Source organism: Artibeus jamaicensis, unplaced genomic scaffold, assembly GCF_021234435.1.
Source record: "Artibeus jamaicensis isolate MK-2021 breed Jamaican fruit bat unplaced genomic scaffold, CSHL_Jam_final scaffold_474, whole genome shotgun sequence".
NCBI classification, from domain to species: Eukaryota; Metazoa; Chordata; class Mammalia; order Chiroptera; family Phyllostomidae; genus Artibeus; species Artibeus jamaicensis.
In genome coordinates this window covers 44,085,734-44,099,533 of record NW_026522046.1, presented here as the reverse complement: position 1 = coordinate 44,099,533, position 13,800 = coordinate 44,085,734, and the positions used below count along the sequence as shown (strand labels likewise).

At 45.4% G+C, this 13,800-nt stretch overlaps 1 protein-coding gene across 1 annotated transcript in view; it reads left to right on the top strand.

The window, feature by feature from the left end:
* The first annotated feature begins 535 nt into the window (after nucleotides 1-535).
* Nucleotides 536-13,800, top strand: part of SH3BGR (SH3 domain binding glutamate rich protein) — a 31,631-nt gene continuing 18,366 nt past the window's right edge. The window contains exons 1-3 of the mRNA XM_053657842.1: nucleotides 536-735; nucleotides 8,178-8,363; nucleotides 9,919-9,999. Coding sequence (XP_053513817.1) covers nucleotides 691-735; nucleotides 8,178-8,363; nucleotides 9,919-9,999 — 312 coding nt within the window. The 5' untranslated portion in view covers nucleotides 536-690. The remainder of the gene's footprint in view (nucleotides 736-8,177; nucleotides 8,364-9,918; nucleotides 10,000-13,800) is intronic.

Below are 13,800 nucleotides of genomic sequence, written 5' to 3'. Positions count from 1 at the left end.
TACCCATCCACGATCTGTCAGTTTCTGTTCTTAAACAGAAACAGGTGTGGTCAATGAGAAAGTGGAAGGAGGCCACTCATAAAGGAATCCATTGTATGACAGTTCACTGATTTTGTTTTGGGGCCACCGGAAAACCATAAAGGAAGGAAGCCACTCTTCATCTATTTAAAGGCCTTTGTGACTCTTCAGGCCCTGCTTGTGGTTTGCCAGAAGCCCTGTAAACACAGCCTCTTCTGAGGCTCAGTTGGTTGTCCTGGGCCTTTCCAGCCCCCAAGAGCGCCTCCTCCCTTCTCTTGCCTCCGCAGGGTGCCCCGCCTGCCTCCACCCCAAGGCAGCCCTGCACAGGGCTCTGATTGGTGCGCGGTGCAGCCTCGCCTTTTACGGACTGTTGTCGGGCATTTGAAGTGGTAAGGGAAAGGGTCCAGGGACTGCTTTTATCAACCAATCAAAAATCTTCCTGACAGGTCCCCAAATATTCCCGGGCCAATGGAAAGGACAGTCCAAGATGCCTGGCCTGCTCCCGGGAGAGGCAGACCTTAAGGCGCAGCGGGAGGGGCAGGAGCTCAGAGGAGCGCTGGGCCCCGCCAGCCCCGCCCGGCGTGCGCTGGGCTGTGTCGCTGTCAGGATTTGTCTGGCGCCGCGTTCCTTCACAGGGGTGTGTTGGGGGGAGTCCTCTGCCCGACTATCAAAATGGTTATCAAAGTGTTTGTTGCCACATCTTCTGGGTCCATAGCGGTAGGTGTCTGATGGAATTTGTGGGCTTTCGTCCTAGGCTATTTTCCGAGTCGCGCAGACTCGGAAAGGAGCGGGGATGGCCCAGCGCTGGCTTTAAATGTCTTTTTGAGGAGTGTGTGAGTAAAACGGCGGCTCTGCAGCGAGCCCGCGTGCCCTTGCTTTCCGCGTTCGTTTTCACGGTGTCGAGGAAGTGTGTAAGCTGGGTGTGAAAGGAGACACGAGGAAGGGGGCATGTTTGAGTCTAGACTTCTTAACAAGTGATTTGTGTCCTATTGTGTTGCTTATATTATGGGATCAAAGGCTTTTTGTTTTTGTTTTTGCCTTTTATTTTCTTTTTGTCGAGTGCTTTTGCCATTCATTCTGCAGGAATTAGATAAAAGTTGCAAAGAAAGGAGAGTTGTTTAACAGTATTTGGACTAGAAGACTAAAACGACTCCCGGGTGTAATTCCTTGTGTATGCAGTGTAACCGAACCAAAAGTGTAATACTATTATTTGAGGAAAATGATGTCACAGTGACCAGAGCAAACATCCCTAAGGCCACAGTTTTAAATTCTCCAGGAATCCAGACAGACCGAAAATAGGCTCTACACACCGACCCCATAGCCGAGCTTTCCTTGGGACCAGGCTGGGAGTCAGCCACCCGCCTGTCCAATCCCATCCTTCCTTCTGGGCACCAGAGACTTGCCTGGAGAGATGGGATAGTGGAGGGATGATTCCGGCTTTGGTATTGACGTTCGGACCGCATTTTAGCAGGCGTTTGGGAGGCTGTGGAAAGAAAACAGTTTAATTAATCCTGAGACTTAGAGACCAGGGAGGGGGCTGTTTCCTTTTATATCCAGGCCTGGACTGGCTCGGGTGACAGCTAGGGTTTCATCAGTCACTGAGTCAGGGCTGATAGTCTAGGTGAGCGGAGGGTGGGAACAGCGCCAGCAGCAGCCACTGAAGGCCCTGCTCCTGGTTCCCGCGGATGCCAGAGAGGGAGAGGGGAAGACGAGGGAAAGGAGCCTGCCTGTCACTTCTGAGCCCCACTGATCAGCAATGGCTAGTGATTTCTAGAACATCTTTCAACAGAAAGAATTGAGGAGAAATTCCAAATGTAAAGCTCTGTGAACTATTTCGTGGTCGTCGATGACCTCAGAAACTTTGAGCTGACCTGCAAGGAGCACACATTTTTTTGGTCATTTAGATAAAAATAACTTTTGAGGAAAATGGTTCTAGTGGGTTTTAAATATGCTGTTGATCTTTTCCTGGGTAGGGGTGTTCTACCCAGAAGCTTCTCTGTCGGAGAAGCTCAGGGCAGGTGCCGTGACTCGGGCTGTGTGCGGGGCCTCGGTCTGTAACGCTTTGCTCCCTGCGCCTTTAGCCTGTGTACTTCAAAAACGAGTTCGAGCCTCTGACCTGGTCAACAGGGGCAGCCAGGCAGTTGTTGGATGAGTGAAACACACGTAAAAGGGAGAACCAGACTGTATCTCTTCGTGAGGGGTTACAGCTCTGCCCTGGGTGTTATGGCTCTAACAGTGGATGTTAAAGTGAGGTTTCCATGGTGGGGTTTGGGTGAAGGGACCCTGGCAGCGAGAGAAGGCCTGTGCCCCCTGTGTGACCCTCTTCTTTTCCTGAAGGCCACTGTCACAGCGGGTTGGGGGACAGAGGGAGAGAGGACAGTCCTCACAGTTTTCAAAATGCACAGCTCTAGAACGGCAGTCTTTGGGACAGATCTTCACGGGGCTCTTGGGTCCCTCAGTCCTTTCTCCAGCCTTGAGTGAGTGTGAACACAGTGGGAAAACAAGGCTCTTGAATTCGGTGGATCTGGGTACAAGCCTTGGAAACTGTTTGTATTCCCTGGTGCCTTTATTATTTTAAAATGGTGAGCAGAATTCAGAGCCAGCAATGGTGGTCAAGGCAGGTAAGTCAGGTAACTGTGCTGCCGGGTGGCCGACAGAGCAGGTTCTCACCTCAGGGTACGACATGCTTTTCCTCGGGTCTCGTTCCTGGGTTCTCAGCAGGACCTGGGAGGAGGGGGCACTCTGCCCGGCCTGCGGAGAAGGCAGGTGGCCAGCAGAGCGCCTGATCAGACAGAGTCCTTGTGAGCCGGCATGGAAACGCAGGTCGCCGCTCACTCAAGTACACTGTGCTTTTTACTACAGCACCGTGACCTCGGTTGGAAAGGCTCCTAACTGTACGAGACGATAAACAGACGAGTGTCCCAAAGATCACTCTGACACATTAGCGGGCCCAACAGCGGCCGGGTGACTTCAGGACAGAGCGCAACACTTTTGTCTGAGTGAATGTGGCGGGATAGGAAGCTCTCTGAGCCAGTGCTGCGGTCCCAAAGGCTCCAAGTGACACAGACCCCTAAGAACCCCCAGATCCTCAAGAGCAGCTGTACCTTCCTGGAGCCGCCATTGGCCATGGCGCCCCGAAGGGGAAAAGGGGTGAGAAGTAGAAGCAGCAGCGTGGCCATGAGAACTCCTGGGGCGCTGTGCCTGCCCTTCCCCCTGAAGCCAGGAAGAGGAGACGCCCTCTGATGCCTTGTTCCTGGAGGTTGGCTCAGGAGGATGCGTGAAGAGCTGTGCTTTGACTGAGGGTCTGGGGGGTGTCTTGAACGGAGACCCATCAAGGGGAAGGGCTGTAGGGGAGAGTCTCCCTGCTCAGGGCGGGCATCAGGGTGTGGGCGAAGGCAGCCATGCCAGCCAGGCAAGCTCACATGCTCCCTACTCCCCTCCCCTGACTTCATCCTAAGACCCTTTCCCAGCCCTGGCAGGACTCAAGGTCAAGGGCTCCAATAGCCAGATGCCTATACCTTTGGCCGCATCTCAGTTACTAGTGTTTGGGAGGTACAGAGGGGTACATTTAACTTTTCTTCCCTTTCTTTTGATGGGGGCTGAGAATAGCATTTTATGCAATATGACGCATCCAACAATCCTTGGCTTCCTGAAGACACCAGTGTTTGTCTTGTGAGAGATAAGAGTAAACAGGTCTTCCCTTCCGTCTTCCCTGTCTCTCTGGTTTTCTCTCAGAAGAAACACGGGAGGACTTTGGACGCTTCCCATCTATTCAGAAATCATGGGATGAAATGAAACCCCTTCGCCATCTCACTGCAAGTCCCGGGGGGTGATTGATAGGGATGAAAATAATGTTGGAGCGGTGGCAGCGGACCTTGGCCAGGCTGCTTTGGCTCCTGAGGGGTATTTGAGAAGGAAGGAAGACAGGGGTTTGGACAGAATAAAGGATGTTGTCTTCAGAATATTTAATTAAAGGTACACCTGCCTGAAATGAAGACACCTCCGCTCTTCAAAACAGCGAAATTATCTCTGAAAATATCTAAAGGAATAAGTAGTTTTGGATAGGTAGGAAAAAGTATGTAGAGGCAATATGATTAATTAAGATAATACGTTTGTCCAATAACCTGTCGTCAGGTCGGATGGGATTTTATAATGTTCAGAAAGGGCACTGGGAAGCTGTGGGGTCTGGGGCCCAGTTTCCAGAGGAGGGGCGGGAGGTCTGGGCCCGATCCCGTCCTCCCCCCAACCCCGACGCAGCCTTGGGAGGGACACAGGGCTGGAGGAACAAGCAGGTCCTCCTGCGGTTCTAACAGACGCTGACACTCAGGAACGTGCCCACGTGATGACGCCGGAAGCTCAAGAAAAATCCCATTATTCCACATTATTCTGTATGACTTTTATTATTTTTTTTTTGTCCACACTTGCCCCAAACTGAAACACATATCTTGGCGCAACTCTTACTGATTTGAAGTGTTGTATTGTGGCTAACAACCACCTTTAATTTATTAATCTAAGAGAATGCTCTTGTTTGCAATATCCTTGTCATGTTGATGGTACAAATGCTGATTAAAAGATAAATGTCTGATTACCACTAATATATATATGTGTATATGTAATTTATATGTAATTTACTTTGTTAAAAATCAGTATTAGTTTTTATTATATTTATAATTAATATAACATATACAATCAAATCACCACCCCAAACAAATTGGGGCACAAGTGTCCAGGGCTTAAGCGTCTACATGTACCTTACTTTTCCTTTAATTAAGAAAGAAACACTTAATACTGAAGTTGTTGATAGAATCATTCACTTTGGCAAAAATGAATAAAATAATTTTTGTTGGCATACTAACCTCTATGAAAGAAATCGGGTTTAAAACCATTTTTAATGTCTTGATTTCATTATTAGACAATATTCAGAGGACTTAAAAATTAAGATATTGGATATTTCATGTCAAAAATACTTAAATTTTTAATCTTAGTTTAAAAATGACTATATTTTGCCTTTTTATAATCTTTATCTTGTTATATATTTTAATTTGTATCAATGACTTCTTTATATTTTCCTTTTACCTAAATAACAGCTTATAAACCTTTCAGATGAAGAGCTTGGCACAATTTCTGGTGCAGATTAGACAGTCAATAAGCAAGTATTGATTGATGGTTCAATTGATCATTCTGGAACAGGGATGTCAAACTCATTTTCACTGGGGGTGGCATCAGCCTTGCGGTTGCCTTCAAAGGGCCAAATGTCATTTTAGGACAGTATAAATGTAACTACTCCTTAACTGGGGGCAAGGAGCTCAGCACTGCTGCCGGGTAGAAACAAGGTGCCGGGCCAGATAAAACAAGGTGGAGGGCTGGATTTGGCCCATGGGCCTTGTGTTCGACACCTGTGCTCTGGAAGTTTCTCCCAGATGTGGTTGAAATCTGCAGCTCAGAGTCTGCGGTAACCTGTTTACCAGTGTTTCTAAAAGAGGGCATCACAGGACTTCTGCCAAGATGGAGGCATAGGTGGATGTGCCGTGCCTTCTCACACAACCAAGTTTAGAGACAACTAAATATTAGCAACAGAAAACACAGCCAGAACACGGAAAATTGAACTTTTCGGAAGTCCGTTAACAACAAATTCTTCAGCCTGACGGGTAAGGGGCGAAACCAGCGGCTGGTGAAGCAGGATTGCACAGGAGGACTCGGTCAGACGGACTCAGGCACGGAATCCAGACGCGCGGAATCCAGGCACAGGGTTGGACCTAGTGAGCGACCGCGGGGGAGACAGCGGGGGAGCGGTGCTGCATGTTGACTGTGGTCGTGCATTTGTGTGCGGGGGGACAGGCGAGGGAGTGGGAGGTTGGACCGGGGCTCGGCGGGTCCCCGCGGCAAGCGGCAGTGGAGGGCACCACCATTTCCCCGCTCTGACCCCACCTCCACATACAGCGTCATAACCCAGCGACTCTGAGTGGCCCGGCCCAGGTGAACCACCTAAGGCGCAGATCATCACCCAGCTGTGAGAAACAGCAGAGGGGGTCGCTATTTCCCCGCTCTGACCACGCTCCCACATATAGCGTCACAACCCAGCGACCTGGGAGTCCAAGGCACCGCTTCTCACACTTAAAGGGCCAGAACAGACCGAAAATGTCGCAAGATCTCAAAGCCCCAGAGCCCATAGATCTAAGCGATGAAGAAATAGCAAAACTCTCAGACGCACAGTTTAAAACACTGGTCATCAGGATCCTCACAGAACTGGTTGATTATACCGACAAATTAGACAAATATATGAAGGCGAAACTAATTGAAATGAATGGAATTGCACAGGACACCAATAGCAATGAAAAGGAAACTGGGACTCAAATCAATGGAGTGGACCAGAAGAAAGCAAATAATGGCCAAACAGAAAAGAGTCAAGAAGCAAGAATTCAAAGAAATGAGGAGAGTCTTAGGAACCTCCAGGACATCTTTAAACGCTCCAACATCCGAATTATAGGGGTACCAGAAGGGGGAAAGGCACAGCCACCAGTGGAAAACTTATTTGAACAAATAATAAAGGAGAATTTCCCCAATCTGGCAAAGGAAATAGACTTCCAAGAAATCCAGGAAGCTCAGAGAGTCCCAAAGAAGTTGGACCCAAGAAGGAACACACCAAGGCACATCATAATTACATTAGCCAAAATTAAAATGAAGGAGAGAATCCTAGAAGCAGCAAGAGCTAAGGGGATAGTCACCTACAAAGGAGTCCCCATCAGACTGTCAGCAGATTTCTTACAGGCAAGAAGGGGCTGGAAAGAGGTATTCCAAGTCATGAAATCCAAAGACCTACAAGGAAGATTGCTCTATCCAGCAAAACTTTCATTTAGAATGGAAGGACAGATAAGGTGCTTCTCAGATAAGATCAAATTCAAGGAGTTCATCATCACCAAGCCCTTATTATATGAAATGTTAAAGGGACTTATCTAAGAAAAAGAAGTTAAAGAAACATGAACAGTGAAAGGACAACAAACTCACAGTTATTAACAACCACACCTAAAACAAAAGCAAACTAAAAGGACAGCTAGATCAGGAGTGGAAACATAGAAATGAAGATCTCAAGGAGGGTTAGCAACAGGGGAGTGGGAGGAGGAGAAGGGGGGGAGAAGGTACAGAAAATAAGTAGCATAGACAGTAGATAGAAAATAGATGGGGGGGCAAGAATAGCATGGGAAATATAGAATCTAAAGGAATTGAGACATGGTCATAAACTAAAGAGGGGTAATGGTGGGGATGGGGGGGTAGGGTGGAGGGGAATGAAGGGGGGAATAGAACAACTGTAACAGCATAATCAATAAAAAAATTTAAAAAAAAGAGGGCATCACGCATTTCTGGGAGAGAGTTCTTTGACTGAGAGAAAATTGTCATTTTTTTCTGGAAAGGGCTTCTCAGCTCTGAAGATGGCCACCTTCGTAAGAAGTGGCAGTTGGTGGAACAGGCACACACGTTGGCCCCAGGCTGAGCAAAGGTGTGGCCTTCAGAGCCTGTGTGAGCGGGAAGGGAGAACTGTCCGGGAGAGGAGAGCTGTTTCACTGCGCTACTCTTGTGGCCACCAGGAGAAATGTCCCCCAGCTTCCCCTGCCCATTCTCTGTCCTTCCCCTGGCAATGACCGCCACGTGGGCTTTCAGTTTCCCCTGTTGCTGAACTCCTTTTGTCCCGTTTGACTCATGTTCCTGTTTTCAGAACTGCGACTGAGTGCATTCGTGTGGGTGTATTGGTATTTGAGTTTCATAGTAAATTGCCATTTTTTTCTTTCCTTCTTCATCGTCTCCCAATCATTGTTTTTCTTCTTGACTGATTCTTATTTGTTTTTTGGCATTAAAACTTAGGGGAGAAAAGGAGTTTGAAGATCTCACACAAAAGCTGTGATGAGAACATGTCTCTTTTTACTGGATTAGTTATACCATGATGCGTTTCAAACACTGATGCGTTTAAAACTTCAAAATTTAAGTAATCACTCTGCTTATCCTTAGAAAGAGGTGTGATTTTATCTTTTTTTGTTTAAATACTTTGAAAAATTATTTCTGTTGTATATATATAGTATAGTTGGATAAAAGATTTAATTTATGTAAATAGAAGCAAAACATTAAAAAAACCAGTCTAATTGTTATCTTTCTCTTCTTTTGACCAGATTAGGAAAAAACAACAAGAAGTGGTGGGCTTTTTGGAAGCTAATAAAATTGACTTTAAGGAGTTAGACATAGCTGGGGATGAAGACAACAGGCGGTGGATGAGAGAGAATGTCCCCGGAGAGAAAAAACCTCAGAACGGGATTCCTTTGCCTCCCCAGATCTTCAATGAAGAACAGTATTGTGGGGTGAGTGTTGGTTGCTTGGAAAATTCTTCTTGCATGTATGTTTCTCAGAAATTGGTTAAAGCCAATGACTTTGGAGGCAGCATTTGAAGCTGACATCTTTCAGGGCATGACCTGTTTCTATCATCCAACATCTGGATGGTAGATCCAGTGTGAATAAGCTGTTATCTGAGCTTTACAACACGATAGAAACAACAAAGTGATGATTCAGTAGTTCCTGGGACTAGTTTAGGTTCCTTATCTTATCTGAAGAACCGAGGACACGTGTGTTCAAACACAACATGCCTTTAGTTGGAAGGACTTCTGATCCACCCGGCAGTGGACACACGTGCACCCCAGAGAGGCAGGGTAGCTTTCACGTTTATCGAGAATGATCTGCAGAAGTCCAGTCTTACTATGGATGCAGGATAAATACATGTGTGTAAGTCTGTCTAAGTGGTTTAAAACCAGTCCTGGACATTCTGATTGCAACGGCAGTTTTATTGTGTGCATTTAGTGGTTCTTGTCACCGTAAAATCACTTCTTCTTCACAGTTTACAGATTCTATTTAGTAAACCAAATTGTTGAACAGGAGGGACATCTAAAAACCCAAAGGACTTTAGAACCCGAGAATGGGCAGTTATCTCGGGGGTCGTCTAAGCCCTTCTCAGTCACTTTTCAGACGCCGCCATGTAAGTGGCCTGTATGTGGTTTTAGGTGTCTCGACACATGGAACGGTAGGGTCAGCAGTAGCACAGCTGAGTTGGTTCGAGTGGTGTCTGGCTTAGGCGAGGCCGCCCAGGCTCCTGTCTCTGCGTGAACCCTTCTGTGACGCTGTTGAAGCTGCGTCACAGCCCTCATGACTAAGATTGGCTGTAATAAAGTAGTCTGGGGGAAGATCGTTTGTATTTTACTGAAAAAAAAAAAAAAAAAAAAGGAACTCTTCTGAGTCGTTGACAACTACCCTACTGCAGAGTTGGTTTAGGTCTGGATCCCGGGTGAAGAGCTGACCCCGGGGTGGGGCCTGAGCTGGGTGGGGGTGGAGCTTCCCCAGCTTCAGCTTTCCATGGACTGCTGGGTTTAAGATCCCAGTTTCCTCCATTTTGCCCAGACAACCTCTGCTCCGAGCCCTCCGTGATCTGGTGGCTCCTGGTATTGGAAGGGCCTGAGATGAGTCTGTGCCTTCGGAAGCTACTAGAACAACAGCAGAGAAAGCCTGTGTTGTTTTAGTCTCTGCTGATCAGCCCCAAATCCTAGGGTGGGTTAGGAAACCAGCTAAAGCTGTGAAACCTTTGGAGAAGCCTTTTACTGTGCACACCTATCTGAGTGGTAGCAATTTCTGAGCATGAACAGTGTGCGTGTGTGTGAGCGAATTCTCACTGCACTGCAATAGGCATATTGAAAGTGTGTAAAAACAAATGTAAAGTTCACAGATTTCTTAACTTTGGGGATTAATCATCTTTGGCAGAGCAAATCTGCATAACCTAAATTAATGACTAATAAGAAAGAGATCAACTTAGGTGAGAGTCCTGGCTCATAAGTGGGCAGTGGGTTTACACATTCTTTTTCTTTGTTCCAGGATTTTGACTCTTTCTTCTCTGCAAAAGAAGAGAATATTATTTATTCGTTCCTGGGTTTGGCTCCCCCGCCAGGCTCAAAGGTAGGCTGTAATACGTGAAGACAGAAATCAGCATTCAAGACTGTTTAATAAATGATGATATTTAAATTAACATGATTTTAATACACTCCTTATTCTGATGAACTCTTATGCATAGAGATAATGCAAAGTTTTTACTAACACGTGTTCCAAAACTATGCTTTTCATATTTTTCCTTCATTATTCTTTATTATACAGAAATAAAAATACATGAAAGTTTTACAGTAGCTTTAAAAAAGAAATATCATTGCACTCAATAATCTGAGGTATGCTAATTAAAAGTGTAAGAATATGAGTTCCCAGGTTGTGTTTATGAAATTTTGTTATGAATTCTCATATATGTTATTAGTTAATTTTATAATGATATATCACCTACTTTGATTCCTTCTATTTAAAATAAATTAAGCTCTGCTTTTTTAGCTTGATAAAGAGGGAAAAAGTAAGATCTAGACTCAAGAACAAGGTGAGTTTCATTAGGTTTTTTTTTCCCCTCCTGGTGCAGTTTCATCTTTAATTACGTATAATTACACCTATTAAATAAAGAATTGTGCCAATAGAGTTAATGTCACAAATTCGTCCAGTAATGCTCACCCAGCCTCCCTCGTTGTGGTGACCCCTGCATTCCTCAGCTCTGCCACCAGCCCTGCACAGGACTCTCCGCAGACACAGGACAAGCACCTGTTGGATTCATTTATTTCTTAATTTATTTGTTTGCTTGCGTGTGCCCAGCTTCATTTCTAGTGAGATATGAGATGACCGAGCCCAAATTAATTCTCACTGTAGGAGAAACAACCCAAATCGACCTTGTAGAGGTTAGAGGTGGGCTTATCCCAGAGGCGTGTGTCTTTCATGTGTCAGCAGTCTTCGGGTAATGACATTGAGGTGTCCTAGTGCTTAGGCTAACACCTACAGGCCTGGCACTAACGCCTGCCCCAGACAGTAACACGTAGACTCCACAGTTGGTTAAGGGAATATAAGAGGCAAAATCCTTCCTTTTTAATGGACTACCTTGCTGGCTTTGGCCAACTTAAATGTAGCCTATTACGTACACTTTAGTAAGAGTGTAGAACAAGTACTAAAGGGTACTTGTTCTACACTCTTGGAAATTACATGGAAATTACATTCCATGCAGTTTCATCTTTTTTTGTTTGGTATAGGAGTGTGTTAACTGGGTCACGTTAGTTGAGTTACTATATTTCAAGGCTGGTGCCTTCATATTAAGGTCCATTCCTTGGTGGGGACACTCAGGACACTTGTGTCTTGGTGGGTGGAGGGAAGAGTGTTGTAGGCAAAGGGAAGAGCTAAGTGGAAAGGCTCTGAGGCAGGAGGGAGCTTGGAGAGATCTAGGGCCTGCCATGGGGCCCACATGCTGGAGCTGGGGGAGGGCCCCCCAGAAGTCGGCAGCGGCAGGCGGGCAGTGCCCTGGACCCTATCTTAGGGGCAATGAAGACTGGTAAGTGTTTTGAGCAGAGGGGTAAAGGAACCTTACTTCCTTCTTTAAAACTCATTTTGGCTACTGTGGGATGAATGGATTGGAGAGGTCAAGCTGTAACAGTCATTCAGATGAGATGTTATGGCTCAGACTAGGGTGGTGGGGATAGGACTCTACAGAAACGGATGATTTTTAGGGTCTGTTTTGGAGGAGGATTTGATGAGACTTGCTGATGGGGCTTTGCTAAGACCTTTGGTGGTGTCAGCATTGCTTGGGTTTGTAGGTGTTTATGTGTGCACATGGCAAAGTCCTTCAACTATCCTTTGGGAAGACAGGCACTTGATTTATGGAGATGATATTATTTGTCACAGTGTCTTTTTGTAGTAAACAACATTGTGGAGAAGTCAGCAAGGAAATTAATCTCGCCAAGGCTAAAAATAGACACTCTTGACAATTCTGTAGAAATGTACCCTTATAAAAATGATAGTAAGTACCATAAGGAGCATTATTGCTTTTAGAAAGTTTTTCTTGTCTCAGGCAGGTTGTGCCAGACCAAGTGCCAGGCTAGTTTTCCCAGGTGGGCTTTCTAAGTATGCTTTGACTCTATCAAGTCTACCATTGTTCTTTACAAGCATCTGGTCACATCTGATTAAATGAGCATCATTTGTAATCCCATGCTCCAGTGGAGGCCTTGGTTGTATAATTTTGCCCTAGTAATAGGGAATACGGATTCTCACTGAGCCAAGGCAAATAACTCTACTGCCATAAAGAATAAAAGAATTTAGTACGAATTTTTAAAGTCTGGAGGGGTCAGGCAGAGAGAATATCATTTACAAACATTTCCTTTCAACTTACAAATGTGGAGTCTACTACATTGTTATGCTTTATAAGAAGCTTAAGAGGAAGGCCAGAGGGCTTCCTTATGTATCCAGAATATAGAACATTAAGGTGACGTCAGCAATACTGCAAACAAAAGCTACCATCCCCCCTCATCGACTCCTTTAGTCCTGTGAACGTGATTCTTGTTCCACTGGATCTGGGGTTAGGAGTCTCACAAAGCCATCTGCCCCTTGACCACAGTTCTGGAAATCCGGACGTAGGATTGCAAAAGCTTATAGGGAAGCCTCAAAGTAAAACTAGCTAAGACAAATATCCCTGGCTGACCAGAGACCTGAGATGATTGTGGTTAGTTCATTACTGATCATTTTCAGCCATGAAAGGCTTGATGCGAATATAACAAGAATAAGGCCACCTGACGAGAAAATTCGGTAGTTTCTGTGGTGTGCAAACAAAATAAAAAGTTAGTCCAAGAAAGTTTTAGATAAAAGATCTACAAACATAATCACAAAGGCTATTTTTGAAGAAGACAGCAAACATTATACTTTATTGGTAAGAATGGGCGAATACAGGAAAGATATTGCTATAACATAATTATCTAGACACTGTCTATCCTGCAAATATATCAAGCATATGTACCATGCAATATACCGTGAATACTAAGCATATTTGTACCGTATGTGGTAGGGATACATCAAGACTATCAAGTAACGAGATGCAGCAGGTCTGGAGTAGGTCCCAACACCTATAAATTAATAAAACTGTATGTGTAGGTGACGGGCATCGCCAGCTGAAAACTACTGTCCTAAAACGTGCTTCACTTATTGAACTCATTCTGCCATTACTCAGAATTGCTTTCCATGAGAGCCCCCTAATCATACCAGAAAACGAGTATTGAAACCTTTGGTTACATGTCATTTATGTCTAGATTGAAATGAAAGAAGTAAAGTCACAAACATTTAAAGCAAGTAACTGAGGTTATGGTTGATAACATGTTATTGTCAAATGCCAGGCCGTGAAGCACTAGGGTCAATGTTTTTCATGCGTTATTTTAGGGCAATGTTGCTAAGATACCAGTGGAAACTACCCAGTTACATCTTTAGAGAGATCCCCCCGAGTCAGTAAAGATAAGTCCAGTCATGACAACGTTAGAGCGTGACATTTACCGAATGCTGTTGGGGTTGACTATTCAGTGTCAGCACTTGTGTGTCCTGGTGAGTGCTGTCCTTGCGGGAGCCCCCTCAGGAAGTCCTGACATCACAGCAGCAATATTGACATTGCCACAAAGAAGTTTCAGGCCCTGGGTGGTGTGGCTCAGTGGGTTGAGTCCCAGCCTGCAAACCAAAGGGTCGCTGATTCTATTCCCAGTCAGGGCACATGCCTGGGTTACAGGCCATGTCCCCAGTAGGAGGCACGCCAGAGGCAACCACACATTGATGTTTCTTTCCCCCTCTATCTTTCTCCCTTCCCCTCTCTCTAAAAGTAAATAAATAAAATCATTTTTTTAAAGAGATATTTCAGATCTTGTTAGAGAC